Source organism: Natrix helvetica (genome assembly GCF_964273705.1).
Source record: "Natrix helvetica genome assembly, chromosome: 4".
Taxonomy (NCBI): Eukaryota; Metazoa; Chordata; class Lepidosauria; order Squamata; family Natricidae; genus Natrix; species Natrix helvetica.
This window is the reverse complement of record NC_138550.1, coordinates 128,976,502-128,997,315: the sequence shown is the minus strand read 5'-3', so window position 1 is coordinate 128,997,315 and position 20,814 is coordinate 128,976,502. Positions and strand designations below refer to the sequence as shown.

Below are 20,814 nucleotides of genomic sequence, written 5' to 3'. Positions count from 1 at the left end.
GCATATTTTTGATACCTATATACTGAGTCAGTGGGTCATATGGACTTGTAATCAAATGGTGGGTTTGTACATTGATCTCAGTCCAAGAGTCTATTATTATGCCACTCTAAATTTATTCTTTCTGTGGAGTTGATTTCTTGTCTGGTCTCTCTGGTGAGACCGAGCTCAATCTCGTGAGTCTGATTATATTATACCTCCTACTCCTATTTATATTTCAGTGAATTAGGCAGGTGTCTGGACCTCTTCTAAATAATATCTATCTATTGTGGATTTAAATATATATTTTGTTCCCTGCAATCTTGACAATGGAGCTGGCATAACTTCATCAAGGCCATTTCTTAACTGTTTATACCAGGTGCTTGAAAAGTGCAAAAATCCGGATGGAAGAGAACAGGCTATCATTGAAACCAAACAAAACTAAGTTGCTATTGTCTATCTAGACATTCCCATTGTCTTTTGGTTATATGCCATGGATATGAGGATATAATATATGGAAAGAAATATACAGATGTGTCACTGGTCTGTTTACAGAATGAAAATAGTATCCATTCATTATTCTGAAAAAAAAACACAGTTTATCAGAATATTGTATAACATGATTCATTCCATAGCCTAAGAAAGCAAATTATAAATTTAAAACTATTTTAAACATTGCACTGAGAATGGATGTATGGATATGAATCATGAGAGGAAAATTCATTAATCTATAATAAAATATAAAAAGATTAGGCATCTTTCTTGTTTTTATCAAATCGCTCCAATAAAGCTCTTAATATATTTCCAGGTAGTTTCTGGTGTCTGTCTCGGAGATTTTCAATTGCAATCTTTGTCTGTTAAATACAGAAGAAGAAAATGACAGCATAAAGTCATTTTTAAAAATACATTTAGAGATAATCTCTCAGAAAGATTTTCTTATCTTTTTACAAGACTTTCCCGTAACTTAATTTTATTGATCCATGTCTTACATTATTGAACCATAAGAATTAGTATGACCTCCTTTAAAACTTAGTCTGATATTTCCTCAGTCTTTTGTCAAGGACCAACATAGTTTAGGTATAGGTTTAGGTTTATTGGACTTCAGTGACGTGCGGTGAGGTTTATGACTGGTGAGGCACTGACACAGTGCTGAGTTTCAAATATTTTTAGACTTGTGGACTTCAACTCCCAGAATTCCACAACCAGGCATGCTCAGTTCCAATTTAAAGCGACAGCATTTGTTTTTCTCCTTTGCTCCTTCTTTCTTTTTCTTTTTCTTCTCCTTCTCCTTCCCCTCGTTCCTCCCTCTCTCCCTTCCTCCCCCTCTCTCAAACACACACACACACACACACACAGAAGTTGGATTGGACTATCTCTCCTACCCCTTCCCTCTCTCACTCACTCTCAAACAAACCCCCACACACACAAAAGTTGGATTGGATATCTTTTCCAGTGGCTTGAAAGCAGCTCCTCTGCCATCCCACCCATCCCCATTCCCCTGCTGCCTTTCCCAAACACCTCCACCATTGCAAATGCAGCCTGCTGTCTGGGTGGGAAATGCCTGGAACACAATAAAGCCCACCCACCACCTCCTGCTGGCAGGCTGGGGTGAGAGGAGAGGCAGAGAAGCCGGAGGGGAGCCAAGCCGAGCCTTCCAAAAGAAAGAGGCTGGGGGGAAGTGTGTGTACTACAGCATGGCTCTTTGCCTGGCTTCCTGCCTCCTCCTGTGGTCTCCTCAGTGCTCACTTGTGCTCTCCCTCCCCAAGTGTAGTTTGATTGCAGGTGGAGCCACGTTGCCTTTTCAAACTTGTAATCAGTGAAGCTGGGCTAGATTTTTATATAGTTTTATCCAGCTGTGTGTGTGAGAGAAATGAATGGGGGCCTGGGGAGGAAGTCACTACACTTGGGGAGGGAGAGCAGAGTCATCCACGGTGAGGCAGCAACTAGCTCAGCTTTTTCCTTTTACTTTTTTTTTTCATGATGAGAGTGGTGAGGCTGTGCCTCACTTGCCTCACCTGACTGCACGTCACTGTTGGACTTATATGCCACCCTTCTCCCAAAGGACTCAGTGCTGCGTACAACATAAAAACACATATTACAAAAGTTAAAAGAAGGATTAAATAGAATATCCAAAAAACCAAATAGACATTTACAATGAGATTTAAAAATTAAATTAAAAATAACAATTAAAATTAACAATTTATTTTATGGAGGCCAGGCCAGCTTGTGGGAAAAGCCAACTTTTTACGGCACACCAGAATAACTGGAGGTCGGGAATTATGTGAAGCTCTGGGGGCAGCTCATTCCAAAGGAAAGGCGCTCCCACAGAGAAGGCTCTCTCCCTGGGAGTCACCAGCCAACACTGCCTGGCCGACGGCACCCTGAGGAGGCCAACTCTGTGGGATTGTACTGGGCGGTGGGAGGCTACCGGTGGCAGTAGGTGGTCTCGCAATACCCTGGGCCTAAGCCATGGAGCTCTTTAAAGATCATAATAAACACCTTGAATCACACCCAGAAAACAACCGGCAACCAGTGCAGGCCGCCTAAAAGGGATGTAACATGGGAGCACCTCAGTACCCCCATGACAACCCGCGCGGCTGCATTCTGGACCAGCTGAAGCCTCCAGGTGCTCTTCAAGGGCAGCCCCATGTAGAGAGCATTACAGTAGTCCAGGCAAGAAAGGACGAGGGCATGAGTGACTGTACACAGGGCATCCCGATCCAGGAAGGGGCGCAACTGGTGTACCAGGCGAACCTGGTAAAAGGCCCCCCTGGTCACATCCGTCAGGTGTTCTTCTAAACTAAGCCAACTCCCAGATTGCGGGCCCTCTCTGAGGGGACTAAAATGTCTCCTCCTATCATCAAAGATGGTACAAGATGCACAAATTGGGATGACGGGAACCACAGCCACTCAGTCTTGGAGGGATTGAGCTTGAGCCTGTTTGTCCCCATCCAGATCCGTACGGCCTCCAGGCATCGGAACAACACATCGAGGACATCGTTTGGGTGGTTTGGGGTAGAGATGAAAAATTGGGTATCATCAGCGTATTCATGATACCGTACCCCAAAACCACAGATGATATCGCCCAGCGGTTTCATGTATATGTTGAACAGGTGAGGTGAGAGAACCGACCCCCGGGGCATCCCACAAGTGAGGCACCTTGGGGTCGATCTCAGCCCTCCAGTCAACACGAACTGCGATCGATCTGACAGGTAGGAGGAGAACTACCGCAAAATGGTGCCCCCCACTCCCAACCTCCCAAGTCGTCGCAGTAGGATACCATGGTCAATGGTATCGAAAGCCGCCGAGAGGTCTAATAAGACCAGGACAGAGGAACAACCCCTGTCCCAGTCCCACTGGAGATCATCAACCAATGCAGCCAATGCCGTCTCCATGCTGTACACAGGCCTGAAACCCAACTGAAATGGATCCAGACAGGCAGCTTCGTCCAGGTACTTGGGAAGCTGACGTGCTACCACGCTCTCAACAACCTTCACTACAAAGCGAAGGTTGGAGACCGGACAATAGTTGGCTAAAAAGGCTGGGTCCAGGGAAGGCTTCTTAAGATGGGGCCTCACCACCGCCCTCCTTCAAGGCAGTGGGAAAGAACCCCTCTCTCAATGAAGTGTTGGTAATCGCCTGGAGCCAGCCTCGTGTAACCTCCCAGGAAGCTGAAATTAACCAAGAGGGACACGGGTCCAGCACACAAGTGGCAGCACTGAGTCTCCCCATAATCCTGTCCATGCCCTCAAGAGTCACAGGGTTAATAGCATTTAAGATGACAGTTTACATTGTCATCCTCACTGTTCTCAAATCTATTCCAATTTGTCTGGCATATTCTTAAATTGTGGAGTCCAATAAAGAAGACAGAATCTTGAAAATTAGAACTGAATAAAAGTAGTAGCTTCTATAACTTGAAATTGTATTTGCCATTTTTGCAGCCATGACAGAGTGCTTCAGCATGTATTTCATCACAATGACATTTTCCTCTCCTACAGTATTAGACATGTCTCTAAGTATTCTCATTTCTTCCCAGAACTGTGGATCTGAATTCAAAATGATTGAACAGATGAGACTTTCTGGATTAAATTGACATGATTTCTATAGACAGAAGATAGATCAGAGCTTCTTGTTATACAACATATGTTAACTGATAGTATAGAGTAAACATATGTGTTATACTGTCCTGAAAGCTGCAAAAATCATCTTGTTTTGGGGAAAGAGTTATCTTTCTAATCATTTTTTTTATTCTGTTGAATTCTGTCTGATTCTCAGAAACTGTTTGAAACAGTCCCTGCCTGCAGTATTCTTGTCAAGGTTTTTCAGAAGTAATTTGCCATTATGTCTTTCCTAGGGCTGAGAGAAAATGTCTACCTAAAGTCACCTCACTGTCTTTGTGCCTAATATGGTATTACAACTCTCAGTCTCCTGGTTTCTAGCTGGATGCCTTTTGTCTCATTTCTCTCTCACACCCTTCCTTTCACCACCATCCTTTTGTCCTTTTTCTTTCTCCCTGCACCTTCCCTTTGCCACTACAATAGCCATGGAGATAAATAATAGGAATGTCCTATGTTTTGAAGATTGTGATCCATAAAAATGTTTTCTGTAACATATTGTTAAACTCTCTTCAAGTGTCTCTGTTAAATTTGTGCATGGTTATGTTGAATGTCTAAGTTGCATTAACAGAGAGATTCAGTCATGATCATGTGAGGTACTAATATCACTCTATAAAGCCTTAATAAGACCACGTCTAGAACACTGTATTCAGTTTTGGTCACCATACTATTAAAAAGATGTTGAGACTCTAGAAAGAATGGAGAGACGATTAGTTGACTGGAAGCTAAAACATATGAAGAACAGTTGTAGGAACTGTGCATAGCTAGTCTAGTGAAGAAAAAGACCAGGAGTAACATGATAGCAGTGCTCCAATATTTGAGGAGCTGTTACAGAGAGGGGGGGATTAACCTATTTTCCAGAGCACCAGAAGGCCAGACAAGGAATAATGGATGGAAACTGATCAAGGAAAGATTCAACTTAGAAATAAGGAGGAATTTTATGACAGTGAGAACAATCAACCAATGGAACAGCTTGCTTTTAGACATTGTGGGTGCTTCATCACTGGAAGCTTTCAAGTAGAAACTGGACAGTCGTCTATTAGAAATGGTATAGGGTCTTCTGCTTGAGCAGGGGGTTCGACTAGATAACCTATAAGGTCCCTTTCAACTCTGTTATTATATTTCTTTAAATGCATTTATTGTGTTTCAGTTAGGCAGAGTCCTATACAATTGTTTGTCAACTGCACATTGGATAAGCATTTTTGCCGGTGATCAAATCCTACAATCCCCTGTTCAACAGGTGCTTCCAAAGTCATGAAGAAACCTTCAGAGTGTTTCAAAAGGAAGAATTTAATTCCAGTGTGGATTCACTGGAATCCAGTTTGAGACCATAATGGGTTACTTTTACAAATGTTTTCCTGAGAGTGAGGCTTTCTACATTCACAGCAGAGGGGGTATTTAGCTGGTTCTCTCTGGTTCGCGTGAACTGGTAGCAGCATCTGCGGAAGGCTCTGCCCACCTGCCTCAATGTAATGCGCAAGCACTGAGCAAGCACAGAAAGCAATACGCATGCACAGGCATGGTGTGCGCACTCACAGTTGCAAACTGGTAGGGAAGGTAAGTGAATTCACAGAATTAGTTGATCATAACAGGTAACTGTTTATCTGGCAAGACTTCTTAACAAATCCGATTTAGAACTTTATGATCTGCTTTAGCCTCTTTCCACATATTTATCTCAAACTGACATTTCATGTCATCATTTTGCTTCACTGTTTTTTAGATACTGATAGTATTTTCCCTTCTCCAATCAACTCAAACTTTGCTTATTTTTCAATGAATGTAATTATCCAAATATCTATATTTAATAAATTTAGTGTTGAATAAATGTAAATATATTTAGAAGAGATATGTCAGAGTGGGAAGCAAACAGCAAAAAAAGGATTATCATTTTTGGATTTGATGTCACACATCTGCAAGTCAAGGGAAGGAACTGGAAGAGTGCTGGCCAAAGCTTCAGATTCTGTGGCTACTTCTAACATGTTGTTTGGAAGGAAGGTCATGAGGACAGGAGAGGTATGGAGAGATGTAGATGAGCTGGAGATATTGATGAAAAGTACTTTCCTTTTCTATTAAAGAAATTTTTAAGTACAATGCTAATTTTTGTGTGGCATTATTCAAAGTCTTAGTTTCAATTAGTCTTTTTCCTAATTTCACCATAATCAATAAAAAAATCATTGAAAGAGGGAATTTGGACACACATTGTTTGAAATATATAAAATAACTATCATCTCTGACTGTATTTGAAAACTAAAATGTTACGCAGAAAAAAAAACCCAATATTTTTAAGAGGTGACTTTTGGTGAAAAGTTTGCTTACTTTTTCAGCTAGCTCCTTAGCAGTTAGATTTGGGTCATATGGGATGGGTTCTCCAATGTAGGTGCGGAGTTTGACAGGAAACCCGCCATATATTGGGAGACCAAGAAATCGAAAGTGTTCATACAACCATTTTGATAGACCTGTAGAAGAAATAAAACAAAGTGGAAGATAAAATAATTAATTCATAAGGCTGTGGACATCTCTATTTTTTTTAAAAAAAGAATGTTATGTTGCATCTTAAAACTGGAGAAATTAACTATGATGTTAACTTCTGCAGTCCTCTTCAAAGTTGTAGAATGTGACCTTCAGACTGGAATATTTATCTATGATACTAAAAGGGGGAAAAACCCACAGCAGAATAATATTCAAATTAAACCCAAAGGGTCAGCTGAGTGGGGAAAACATTTTCTCTGCTGTTGTGGCCAAAAGCCACTCAAATGATGGATGAATCTGTGATGCCAAGGTGGCAAGTAAAAAACACGGTGGAAAATTGTGACTGCTTCTATTTTGGGTTTTGCTGCTGCTATCTCCTTTTCTTTCCTTCCACTTTCCCCATCATTACAGACTTTTTTCAGAGAAGTAGGTCTTTATATGAGATGCTCTAAGTAGGATAATTTGAGTATCGCCATTTGTACCTTGAGTGAGAACTCTGGGTTGATTTGTTTGATGATTCAATTGCTGGATGGTTCAATTGTTTGATTCATGTGATTTTCTTTTTGCTGTTCACAATATTTCCAGGAATGTTCTTCAACACCAAAAATCCAAAAAGTGTCAACACTCTCTCTAACCTGTTTCTCCAAAGTCAAAGAGCTAGAAACTGACTGATCTTTTTGCAAGGTATTGCCAACATCTAGGTAATTGATATGAAACTTTCTCTCCTACTTGTTAAAAATAGGAACAGCATTTACTGTTTTCAGTTGGTTCGCACCAGTACGCTAGAACCCATTTGTGAAATTTAGTGTACCTTTTGGAACCCATTCATCTGGGGGCAGAGTACTGGAATGCTCCCTCCCACCTGCCCCCCCTCACTCGCTCCCCCTGCCCGTCCGGTCACCGTTCGCTCACCCCGCCTGTCTGCACCATGCTTTCCCCGCCCGCTGCTCACTGATTGTCTGGCTCACAAATCACCCTGCCTCTGAGAGGCGGGGGGGGCTTTCTCGCACGTCTTCTTTCTTTCTCCGAAGGTGTGCGAGAAAGCCCTCCAACATTGCTTGAACATGTGAAGGAAGGAAGCTGCAAGGTCCTTTGCCTCGACTACGCAACCTCCTTTCGTTCTCTGTCTGCCTACTTCACTCGTTCGGGCAGCAGAGAACGAAAGGAGGTTGTGTAGCTGAGGGAAAATGATCCTGTAGCTTCCTTCTTTCACACGTTCGGGCAGTGGGGGAGGGCTTTCTCGCACGCTTTTGGAGAAAGAAAGAAGGTATGTGAGAAAGCCGCCCACTCTGCCCGAATGTGTGAAGGAAGGAAGCTGCAGGCTCATTTGCCCTTGGCTAAGTGACCTCCTTTCGTTCTCTGTCTCCCTACTTCCCTGGTTTGGGCAGCAGAAAACAAAAGGAGGTCATGTAGCCGAGAGCAAATGAGCCTGCAGCTTCCTTCTTTCACACATTCGGGCAGGGGGGGGGGCTTTCTCGCACACCTTCGGAGAAAGTAAGAGGGCGTGTGAAAAAGCCCTCCCTACTGCCCGAATGTATGAAGGAAGGAAGCTGCAGGCTCATTTGCCCTTGGCTATGTGACCTCCTTTCATTCTCTGCTGTCCAAACAAGTGAAGTAGGGAGACAGAGAATGAAAGGAGGTCATGTAGCTGAGGCAAAGGAGCCTGCATCCTCCTTCATTCCTTCCTTCCCTCAGCGCCCACCAAAGCGCTGCCCCCGTTCGGCTGTCGTCACTGACGTCACGCCTCCTCTGCCTCTAGCATGAGTGGTAGCGAGCGATGGATGGAGGCACAGGATGGCTGGTGGTGGGGGCAGCTATTGCTCCTGGGCTACCTGTGGGTTGCACTGCTCGGCAGGCAACGCCCCGACTCCCCCGCTGCTGCAACCACCACTGTGCCACCTTAGCAGCAGCACATCTTGCCTGCAGAACCAAAGTGGGGAAGAAGATCGAGAGACATGGAGCCACAGACTTCCCCCCTTCTACTCCCACGTAAGGAACTAAAAGTAAATTTGCCAGCCAGATCACCTAGGGTACTCCCATTAAGAATTATCGTGTTGTGTTGGGCTGCTAGGAGGGCTAACTGGATGCCAGCAAAATTTGTTAATTCGTCCTTAGAATGTCTGGCTGAAGTCAGATGACCTATGGCCTGGAGGGTTTCTTGGGGGTAGAGTGCCTCTATTGCTGGGGGGACTTGAGCTCCCAGACGGGCGTTAAAGTCACCCCCTATTAGTATGTACATCGCTGGGAATTTTGTTTCCATACAGGTAATATAGTTCTCCAGCATGCCCCATTGAGCCTTGATATTTGCTTGCTTCCTCGCCGGGCGAAGATAAACATTGAACACTAACAGTTTACTATGTCCTTTCTTAATTAAAAGCGCCATAGCTAAAGAGCCACAGGGGGGTAGTTCCACTGTCTCCACTTTCAAAGAAGTACAGACCAAACAAGCTACACCACCTTTAGGCCTCCCTGCCGTAGATTGTCTAATAGCGGCCAATGAAATGGCTGTAAACCCTGAAAAGGATATCTTATCACAAGCCCAGGTCTCCTGAAGCAGGATCACATCGAATGAGTGGATATAGTTAGCAAATTCTGCAGTGCTGGTGGTGGGGGCAACTTTTGGTCCTGGGCTACCTGTGGGTTGCACTGCTCGGCAGGCAACGCCCCGACTCCCCCGCTGCCGCAACCACCGCTGCGCCACCTCAGCAGCAGCACATCTCGCCTGCAGAACTGAAGTGGGGAAGAAGATCGAGAGACATGGAGCCACAGACTTCCCCCCTTTCTCCCGCCCCACAGCTCACCTCCTTGGGTGGGACCAAGACACGCGCAGGCTGAGTGGAGTTTGCAACCAACTTTAAAGTGAATGAGGCTGTTTGTGACTAAATGGGACAGAGAACATAGAGGGATGCAAGGGAACATGGAGGTAATCTAGTCCAACTCCTTCCCAAGGCAGGAGTCCTTCCTTCTCTTGAAGAGCTGTCAGCAGCAGACATTAGGTAAATGATGTGTGTGTGTGTGTGTGTGTGTGTGTGTGTGTTTGTATGAGAGAGAGACAGAAAGAAAAAATGAGAAAGAGAAAGAAAGAAAGTTGGAGAGAGAGATAAGAAAGAAGAAAGGAAGGAAGAGAAAGAAAGAAAATAAGTGGGGTGGGAGAGACAGAAGAGGAAAGAAGGAAGGAAGGAAGAGAAAGAAAGAAAATAAGTGAATGAGAGACACAAGAAGGAAAGAAGGAAGGAAGAAAAAAAAAGAAAGAAAGAAAAAAAGAAAAAAAAAGAAAGAGAACTTATGATCACAATTGAGCCCAAAATTTTGGTTGCTAAACAAGAGCGTTGTTAAGTGAGTTTCACCACATTTTCCAACTTGGCCATGCCCACCTGGTCACATGACCGCCAAGCCACTCCCATCCAGTCACATGACTGCCAAGCCACTCCCACCCAGTCACATGACCACCAAGCCACTCCCACAAAACAGGCCATCAGTTCTAAAAAAAATTGAAACCCACCACTGACTGTTTTGTACTCCTCTGGTGCTACTTTGTTCTCCACTATTTCACAAAAAAAGGTACTCCAAGATGTTATCCTCAAGCTCTTTGCATGGGTTCTGCTTAGATCCATTGGACATAAAATAGAAATAGAGCTCTGCCCACTTCCTGTCACCTGTTATTCTCTGAGGAGCAGGCCCATTCCTTCCTAGTGTAGAACTGGTTTCAAGCAGACCTGAGGCAGAAGTGTGAATTGGGGACTTAGGGGACAGGATGCGTGGGTGAGAAATGGATCTTTATCTTCCAATCAACTTACTAGCTATCTGGAAATGTGAAAAATGGAAATGAAAAAATGCTGTTTTGTTGCTAATATGGAAGAAAAACTAATTGTCCAGCCATTTCGTCCCTAAGGGAAGAAGCAATATTTCCTTTCTCTTTAGACCATGAAGTCATTTTGCCCTTATGGACAACTGATCTTAACACCTTTACCTGATTCAGCTTTGATCTACTTCATCTCTCAACTGATTCACGGGCATTTACACACACACACACACACACAGACACACACACAGAGAGAGAAGGGGGGGGGGGAAGCAAATACAATGATTGAGGGTTAAATAATTAATTATATAGGAAGGCATCCGAAAATTAAACTCACTTGTGTTTCCAATTGTCCTGTATGCTTCACGGACATTTTCTGTAAACATAGGAATGATTGGCTAGAAAGAAAAATACAGGGGGAAAAACCCCCAAGAATAAAAAACTGATATGAGAAAGCATTTTGGTTTATATTGGAGCTGTTAAGGAACACCAGTTTTAAGGCAAATTGGTTTTGTTTATTCCTGCTCTTCTAGAATAAATGCCAATGTTATATATTAATGGAATAGGTATTATTATATGTTGAAATATGTACAAGTTGTTGACAAGATTTCCATAAGAGAATATTTACTGACAATGCTATATTATAAAATGTTTGTTTTAAAATGGCCCACTCCATTGTGGTTTGTATGTTCTGATGAGCTCTGCAACTAGAAATTGTATTTATATATTTAGATATAAAGGTAAACGTTCTCCTCGCACATATGTGCTAGTCATTCCCGACTCTAGGGGATGGTGCTCATCTCCATTTCAAAGGTGAAGAGCCAGTGCTGTCCAAAGATATCTCCGTGGTCATGTGGCCAGCATGACTAAAAACCGAAGGCGCACGGAACACTGTTACCTTCCTACCAAAGGTGGTTGCTATGTTTTCTACTTGCATTTTTACATGCTTTCGAACTGCTAGGTTGCAAAAAGCTGGGACAAGTAACGGGAGTTCATTGATAGGCCCAGCGTCTTAGCCACTGGGTCCCTCATATTTAGATATATAAGCTGCCAAATCAAAAGATAAATGCATATAGATAGTCCTTGACTTATGGCCCTAACAGAGTTCTAAATTACAGTTATAAGTTGTTATGGTTGTAAATTAGGCATCCATGTGATCCGAAATAAATTTCTGGCTTTTTCTAAGCAGTCTATGGAGAGTGTCACTCATCCAGTTCATGTTTGTCCCAAGGACTGAAGAAGCTTGTTGGTTGAGAAGTGAAATGTGTCTTCAAGGAAAAACAAAGAATGTCAGTTGCCTCTTGAAAAACACCTTTGGGACTTTCATGACAATCATTAAACAAGCACTGCGGTTGTTAGCAAATGCTGCAGTCATTAAAGGATTAATGGCTTTTGGTCAAAACTAGTAAAAAATGTCAGAAAACAGCAAAAAAAACCCTTTTCAAACTGGAGTCATGTGACTGTGGAATGATATGCTGAGTTCTAAACAGGTCATCAGACCATCACATGACCTCAGAGGAGAAATGTGACTATTTACATTGGAAGATATGCTTTATGGGCTAGAAAGCACCCATACCATGGCTGTCACAACTTTGAACAATGATAAAGTGATGAATGATTAAACAAGAGCTGTCTGTAGCATTGAAACAGTGAAAAACAATAAAAGTTCCATAAAATAGCAAAAAGTTCCATAAAATACAGAGCACTGGAGAGAAATACACCAATCAAACATTTTTCACATGTTGAGTTTACAAATTACATTGGATTCTGTTTGAAAAGCCAGTTTGTTATACCTTTTCTAAAAGATGTTAAGGTTGGGCCAGACAAACCTTCAAGAGGATGATATTCCAGATGGCAACAGAGAGAGCTTGGCTTTGAGATCCCACAAGGTGGCATTGGGTAATCACCTCTTTGCTCTCATAGGACAGGTAAAGATAATTGCAGAAAGACAGTTTAAAAAAACAGATTTAAACCATCTATGCCAGGGGGGGGGTCAAACTGACAGCCCATGGACCAGAGGTGTCACATGCAAATGGGAAAATGTCGCAAAATGTCACATCATGGCAACGTGACGTGGCAAGTTTGATCTATGACCCATGATCTATGGCTTTACAGGGTACAAGAAGCAGCATGGTTTGTACTTAGAAGTCAATGTGCAACTCCCAGAGCCAAGGGGTCTCCAACCTTGACAACTTTAAGCTTGGAGGACAGCTTTACTTTGCTGGTTGCAGAATTCTGGCAGTTGAAGTTCGCCAGGCTTAAAGTTGCCAAGGTTGAAGACCCCTGTTCTAGACCATCTTTAGCTTACAAGCCAAGGCAGCTCCATCTAGAACTCTTAGAGAATACTCTACATATTACATTTATAGATCAACTCTTTGTACATGACCACTTACCACTTTGTTTTTTAAAGCCACTTTAGCAAATCCCGTACGGCTATTCCACTCCAGATTGTAGTTTTCATTACTAAAATTTTGCTCTCTCAATCCACCAGGTGCTATTCCTATTAAGTAGCCTCTATTCAGAACGTCAGCACAGTTTGTTTGCTTGCCTTCGATGCAACCTACTATATCAAGACATAGTTTTATACCTGTAAAAATATGGAGGAAATAAACCATTGTATATGAATATAATTTATACCAAATATATTATCCAAATGTCTCAAAATAGAATTGGGGGTAGATAAAGGGTGAGATACAAAATGACAATATCTGTCCTTGTTTCAACTTGGACAACTGTGTGAATGTTGGAGTTGTTTTCAGTGGAATTCATTGTTAATGCTTCCTTTCCCCAGTTTTAGTCAGGGATTCAGGAGCAAGACACAATGAAGGATACTCCTTACATTTTCTGTTCAATGGAAACCAAACAATGGTTAGAGAGATATAGAAATCTTCTTTGTAATATAATTTTCTTGACATAGAAGTTGACTTCTGGCAAGTTCCTGGACAAATCTCAGCAGTTTTGTTGACAAAATTTCAGAAGTGTTTTGTCATCACCTGTTTCCTAGGGCTCAGATGAAGTAACTGGTTCAAGATCATGCTTGTCATTTTGTGTCAAAGATGGGACTAGAACTCATAGTCTCCCAGTTCCTAGCCTAGTAACTTAAGCACTACACCAAAGTGCTCTCCTTACATGGTTAAGTACAGGTCAAGAAAAGTCAAATTCTTTTTGGAGGGCAGCAGGAGATTTTTTTCTGTGACGTTTTCTCTCTTTCTCTATCCCATTATAGTATGGTGAATTCATTCTGTTTCTATAATGTATCTTCGTATGCAATTACGGTGGTACCTTGTTACTCAACTGTTTTGAAACTCATCAAATTTGGTACACAACACATTTTGATGTGAACATTTTGTACCAGTATTCATTTTTTGTTGGGTACTTGACACTCAAGCTAGAAATTGTTGATGTTGTTTACCTTATGACTATTATATTATGTCTCATGAAAAAAATTGTTTGATACTCATTGTTTTTGGTACTCTTCATGTGTCCCAAAACCAATTAATGATGAATACCAACATACCACTGTATAAGAACATATTTAGATTTATTTAAACCAGCAGTTGAAATCAAACTTTCTCTTTCTGGGACAAAATCAGTATTTCTTGAAAAAGAAGCATTCTCTTTATTATTTCTTCTTGCACCTTTGGGGATGAAGTGAACACATTATTTTGAAGTATCTTTTTCTCATAAAGGAAATCTTCTGATAGCTGAACTGGTCACTGTGATCAGGGGTAGGATAACTATTGCTATCCAGTACTTTTTTTAATGAAAGAAAAATATGAAATTTTACTTTGGCTTTTCCTTCTTGGAAGTAATTTGTTTTCCAATGGGGCAAAAACCCTTAGTTCACCTAATCTTGTCTGGCAAGGACAATAGTTTAAATAACAAATCCCCATTTGATCCCCAAAGAAGAAAACTGAACTGCCAATCATTGGGCAAGCTATTTGGAGACATTCAAAGAGACTTTCCAAACTACTATAGCTACAGTACTACTGTATACCACATGTTCTAAGTAGCTTGCAGATTACAAAAGCGAACAAGTTGCCTATCTGAATCTTAATAAGGTCACTGCAGGAAGTGAAAAGCAAATTCTTCAGACAGATTTTGCTCTTTGGATCACACCATTCTTGGATAAAGACTATCTTAGCTATTGTCAATCTTGCAATCTAGGACCTAGATCTAGAATCTAGTATAAAAAGTGGAAGGAGGGGGACATAACTAAGGCAGAATATCAGCAAATAGCCCGAGCCTGTAAAGATGAAGTGAGGAAAGCTAAGGCTCACAATGAAGAAAGGCTTGCCACAAAAGTAAAAATTAACAAACAAAAAAAGCTTCTTCCAACATGTTAAAAACAAGAAAAAATTTAAGGAAACAATCGGTCCATTGATAGGAGAAAGTGGCAAGAAGGTGACAAGCAACAGGGAGAAAGCAGAACTATTTAACTCATGTTTTGCATCTGTCTTTACACAAAGAGATAAAACAGTCCAACCTATCAAAAGCAGCACCACAAAAATCAGATTAGGAACACAAATTGAAATAGGGAAGAAAATGGTAAGTGAGCACCTGTCTACCCTAGACGAGTTCAAATCACCAGGACCGGATGGATTACACCCCAGGGTTCTGAAGGAACTAGCAGACGAGATCTCAGAACCACTGAATTATATCTTTCAGAGATCCTGGAACACCAGGGAACTACCAGAGGACTGGAAAAGAGCTGATGTGGTTCCCATCTTCAAAAAAGGGAAAAAAATTAGATCCAGGAAACTACAAACCTATCAGCCTGACCTCAATACCACGAAGGATTCTGGAAAAAATAATCAAGCAACGAATTTGGAACACCGAGAAGCAAACAAAGTAATAGCCAAAAGCCAACATGGATTTGTCAAAAACAGATCATGTCAGATTAATCTTATTGCATTCTTTGATGATGTGACAAAATTAGTGGACCAGAGGAAGGCCGTTGATATAGTTTACTTGGACTTCAGTAAGGCTTTTGATAAGGTAGACCATAACCTACTACTAGATAAAATAGAAGAATGTGGGTTAGACAGCATCACCACCAGATGGATTCGTAACTGGCTGACCAACCGCACTCAACGTGTAGTCTTCAATGGAACTGCATCTACATGGAGGGAAGTATGCAGTGGAGTACCCCAAGGCTCTGTTTTAGGCCCAGTACTCTTCAACATCTTCATCAATGATTTGGATGAGGGAATAAATGGGGAACTCATCAAATTTGCAGATGACACCAAGCTGGCAGGAATAGCCAACACTCCAGAAGATAGGCTTAAGATACAGAAGGATCTTGACAAACTTGAACATTGGGCACTATCTAATAAAATGAAATTCAATGGTGAAAAGAGTAAGGTTCTACATTTAGGCAACAAAAACGGAATGCACAGGTACAGTATAGGTGGTACCTTGCTCAGCAGTAGTAACTGTGAAAGGGATCTTGGAGTCCTAGTGGACAACCATTTAAATATGAGCCAGCAGTGTGCAACACAGTCCTAGGCTGCATCAACAGAGGGATAGAATCAAGATCACGTGAAGTGTTAATACCACTTTATAATGCCTTGGTAAGGCCACACTTGGAATACTGCATTCAGTTCTGGTCGCCACGATGTAAAAAAGATGTGGAGACTCTAGAAAGAGTGCAGAGAAGAGCAACAAAGATGATTAGGGGACTGGAGACTAAAACATATGAAGAATGGTTGCAGGAACTGGGTATGTTTAGCTTAAGAGAAAGAAGGACTAGGGGAGACATGATAGCATTGTTCCAATATCTCAGGGGCTGCCACAAAGAAGAGGGAATCAAACTATTCTCCAAGGCACCTGAGGGTGTGGCCTTACCAAGGCATTATAAAGTGGTATTAACAAGAAGCAATGGGTGGAAACTAATCAAGGAGAGAAGCAACTTAGAACTGAGGAGAAATTTCCTGACAGTTAGAACAATTAGTTAGTGGAAAAGCTTGCCTCCAGAAGTTGTGAATGCCCCAATACTGGAAGTCTTTAAGAAGATGTTGGATAGCCATTTGTCTGAAACGGTATAGGATTTCCTGCCTAGGCAGGAGGTTGGACTAGAAGACCTCCAAGATCCCTTCCAACTCTACTATTGTATTGTGTTGTGTTGTGTTGTGTTGTGTTGTATTGTATTGTATTGTATTGTATTACCTAATCAGATGATAGGTTAGAGCTCCTGGCATGTTGAATGCAACTTACCAGGTTTTAAATGATATTTAAAAGATAACAAAATAAAGCTAGTGGATTATAGCTGATTTTCTGGAGCACAAGTTGCAAAGCTCTAATAGTCCCTTTAAAACTTTTTGCATATCTTTGAAGACATGCTGATTGTCAGATGCCGGCATCACACTAGAAAAATGATTTTTAAAAAAGATTTAGAGTAATTTACTATTATCTACAGTAACTTCTTGCAGCAACCATTCACGGTTAGAATAGCAATGAAAAAGTAATTTTGCAACCAGTTCTTACAAATTTGTAAAGCAAAAGAAAGCTGAAGTAAGATCATAAATATAGTCATTTAGCTACCCTTTTGTTAATAACCAAGTTGCTAGTCCTAATTGTAATAACTAAGAGAACCACCTGTAATTTTAAATACCTTACCTGGTACTAAATAAAAGAAACAATGAACCACCGAGCGTATTGTTCTTCCAGTCTTTGAATAGACTGTAGCTATAAGCAAGATATAGTCAGAAACTACTGCTCCATGGTAATAAATAATCAATCCTGGTCCTTGTGGTAGATTCTCCATACCAATGACCTCATAACCTGAAAAGAGTAATTGTTTGTAGGATTCATGAAGTAAATTCATTTATAACAGAGAAAATACATAATGCAGGGTAGGATCTTTTCTTAACCAGATATTTTGCGACCTCTACCAGCAATTTCAGGCAGCATAACCAAATTCTTCCTAAGAATACTGGGAATCAGGTTCTAAACATATCTGGCAGATTTTTTAAAAATGCTAAATTGTAACACTGAATGGTTGCTGCAAGACGCATTTGCTGTAAATAATAGCAAGTTACTCTAAATCTTTTTTAAAAAATCACTTTTCTATGTGATGCCAGTGTCTGACAATCATGGGCAATTAAGGCAAGCGGGGGAGGGAGGAGAAGCCATCTTGCATCAAGTCCCACAGGGTTAGATTTTTCTTCTCTACTCTTTAACGTAAAACAAATTGTGGAAGTCATCTGTCAGTTTTGATTTTTCTTCAATAGAAAGAAAAATCTCTCAACCCTGCCCAAAATGGCCACAAGCTCCAAACTGAACTTGTGTTATTATGAAAAGTGTGGCAAAACTTTAATTACTTCTTGTAACATGCTTCTGTTGTTCTGCAGCTTTATTCAATTTTGGAAGAAGGTAATAAGCGAGATTAGCTAGGTGCTATGACTGGTCTGTATAGTACTTTACCAGTAACTCAGATTCAATAATTTCATGATTATTCACAAGCAAAGTCCTGACTGTGAAGCTGTCTTTGATTTGGATGAAGTAGACAGATTGTTCTCTGGTATGTTGTTTGGCATCTGAGAATTTAACTTGTGTACTTCTGGCTCTTACCTAAAACATGGGTATGTATAGGGGCTTATTCTCTGAGGTGCCTCATAAAAAGGGGTGGTATGTGGAATCTTGAAGGAAGTTTGGGTGTACTCCATTCTCAATCCAATCATTCTTTTCAACTATCTCCCAGCATTGGACCTACCCAGAGGTGGGTTCCTACTGGTTCGGCCCAGTTCAATTGAACCGGTAGTGGTATGCCGGCCTGGGTCGCAAAACCGGCAGCGACCCAGGCTGGCCATGCCTCTCTGGTCATCGTAGTTGCTGCCGCCATAACTTGTTTTGGAATTCTGCACATGTGCAGAACAATTTCTATTGACCTGTGCATGTGCACGCAGCGCATACACGCAAAGCATGCACACAAGCAAACAGGTAGAAACACACTGGCTAGAACCCACCCGTGGAGCTACCTTTAAAAAGAAAATATTGAAACTGTGATTGTAGGCCCAGCTATATAGCACTCTAGTAGAAACAGATTCTCTATACTACTGACTTTTAACTAGTCAGGGGGTCAACATTTAATGTTTGCTCTTGTGGATAACCCTTATGTAGGGCTGGAAGGAGATAGTACACCCCTCCCAGTCCTTTGATAACTACTGGTATACTTCTTGGCTGGTTGGAGATTGAAGGTATTGTATTGAAGAGATTCCAATTCTACCTTCCTTCATGGGCAATTCAGATCAGTAAGGGGGAAAGAATATAAAACTAACTCTGGAGGTCATCTGTCTGTTTTGAGTCTTGTATCATTAACATTGTTATGAAACCCAATTGTACTCATAAGCTGTGCAGAAGTCTCTACTAATAGGAAGTCCTCATAATCATAATCATAACTGAGCCTGGAATTATGGTCATAAGTCATAGTGTTCATTAAGAGGCTGCTATGTGACTACGTCCAAATATAACACTTTTTTGTGACAGTTGTTAAACAAATCCATTTTATCCAATGAGCATTTGTTGCCAGAAAATGGAAGTAAACTTCAGCCAAAAAAAAAATCCATCCCAAATGCCGTCATGTGACATGGAAGAGTGTGTGTGTGTGTGTGTGTGTGTGTGTGTGTAACTATTGGAACTCTGGAATAGGTTTGTTAGTAACTTTTAGTGGGTTTGTTGTAACTTTGAATTGTTGCTAAATGTCCCGTTGTGAATCTGGAAGGTTACCTGTATATTGACTCACTATCAGGACTTAGTTAGGATCTGGATACAAAATTGGGTGACATTGAACCCCAGCAAGTTGAAGTTACTGTTATTAGGTTAAACTTTCATGGATAAAAATATTCAATATCTGAAATGATGGCTCTAGAATTTATACTTAAATTTGACGCAGTGTTTGTGTTAACTACAGTATTGTCTTAATATATTGTTCACCAGTTATAATTTCTTTTCTTTCTTATTGGTTTTAATTGTGTCAATTAAATATTTTTAAACTTTAATACAGAAACATTTTGATTAGAAATTGGGCATGGAATATTTTGCAGTACTCTAAATTCCTAATGATGTATCTGAGATTCATTAGTTATTCCTCATTACCTTACTGTTTAATTTGCCTTTTCATTTGACTATTATAATCACTGTGATTATCTTTGCAATCCGTTTTTCCATTGTTTAAACCTATATCTGTATTAATATTATTAATTAATTAATTTAATCTTGAAAAATGAAACAGTTTGTAAGAATATATATCTCTCTCACCTCCTCCCACTTGATCAAGTATCTGAGCTTCATTGAAATTTTGATGGAACAAGGAGATTAAATCCCAGCAAAATGGAGTTATTGTTTTAAATGTATTTAGGTTCTCTGACTGCTTTGGGGCTGACTTTATTATATTACCACTTATGACTATATTTATGCTGCATCATTTTGATGCAAATATAAAATAGACAATGCAAGTTTCACACAGCACATTGTTTCAAGAAATATTAGACAATCTGTGGGCCACATACAAGTGAAGACTCTTGACTGGAATATATTTTCTACCCTCTTGATTATCTTGAGGCTATTTAAGTAACTACTTACCATGCCATATCTTTCCACATAAAGTCACCAAATTTGCCATCCTTTGCTTTGGTATTTTCCATAACTCATTGGAAAAGTCTCCTTTTATGTTATACTTTTTCTTCCAAATATATAAACAAAATGTGCATGCATAGCAAACTAAGACAATGCTTGAAGTTACATAATAGATAAGCAGAAAAAATACTAGTAATAGCAGTAGAGGCTGAAGTACGGTGTTCACAAAGTCCTCCAAGTAACCAAAACCAATCCAGTCTTTTAGCATGTGAAGAAACCATGTCATAGATTCATACTCAGATGTATTCAACATAGTAGCTTTCCTTTCATTCATGTCAAATGGGGGGAAAAGAGAAAGAGGGAAAATCCTGATTTATTTTGTGGGAGGAAAATGGTGTTATTTATCAGCTTGCCTTACAAACACAGACAAACTCATCATTACTCTTTTCAAATTAAATTCATAACTTATAAACCATTTGATTGCACTTAAATTTTTATAGGTTCTGTTTAACCCTCCTCTTTCATAAATCCATGAAAAAAATCCACAGTAAAAATCCATAAATCCACTGTAAAAGGACCCCACCACTACAGTACTGCTGCTATTCTCCAAAAAATGGCACCATGACTTTTGGGGGTGGGGGAAGTGCATCTTATGGAATAAAAAATATGGTAATTATCCCGAGACCCTTCTTCTGGAATGCTTTGAAAAGCTATTGAGATTACCTCCATATTATATTTCACACTTGCTGTAACCTTCTTAATATTATTGATTTGTGCTATAAACATGATTGATTTTATGATCTCCTGTTACATCATTCCATTTCTTCTTAGAAAGACAACTACAGTAGAATCTCATGTCACTAACGCTTCTGACCA

General features: G+C 40.6%; 1 protein-coding gene across 1 annotated transcript; it reads right to left on the bottom strand.

Moving 5' to 3' along the window:
• Positions 1 to 725: 725 nt before the first annotated feature.
• Positions 726 to 20,272, bottom strand: LOC309392198 (DGAT1/2-independent enzyme synthesizing storage lipids-like; the record flags this gene model as incomplete). Its single annotated transcript, XM_081953221.1, has 6 exons — positions 726 to 830; positions 6,408 to 6,547; positions 10,700 to 10,760; positions 12,756 to 12,949; positions 16,981 to 17,145; positions 19,945 to 20,272. 6 exons carry the CDS (start codon positions 20,270 to 20,272, stop codon positions 726 to 728), a joined length of 993 nt encoding a protein of 330 aa, XP_081809347.1.
• Positions 20,273 to 20,814: the final 542 nt, after the last annotated feature.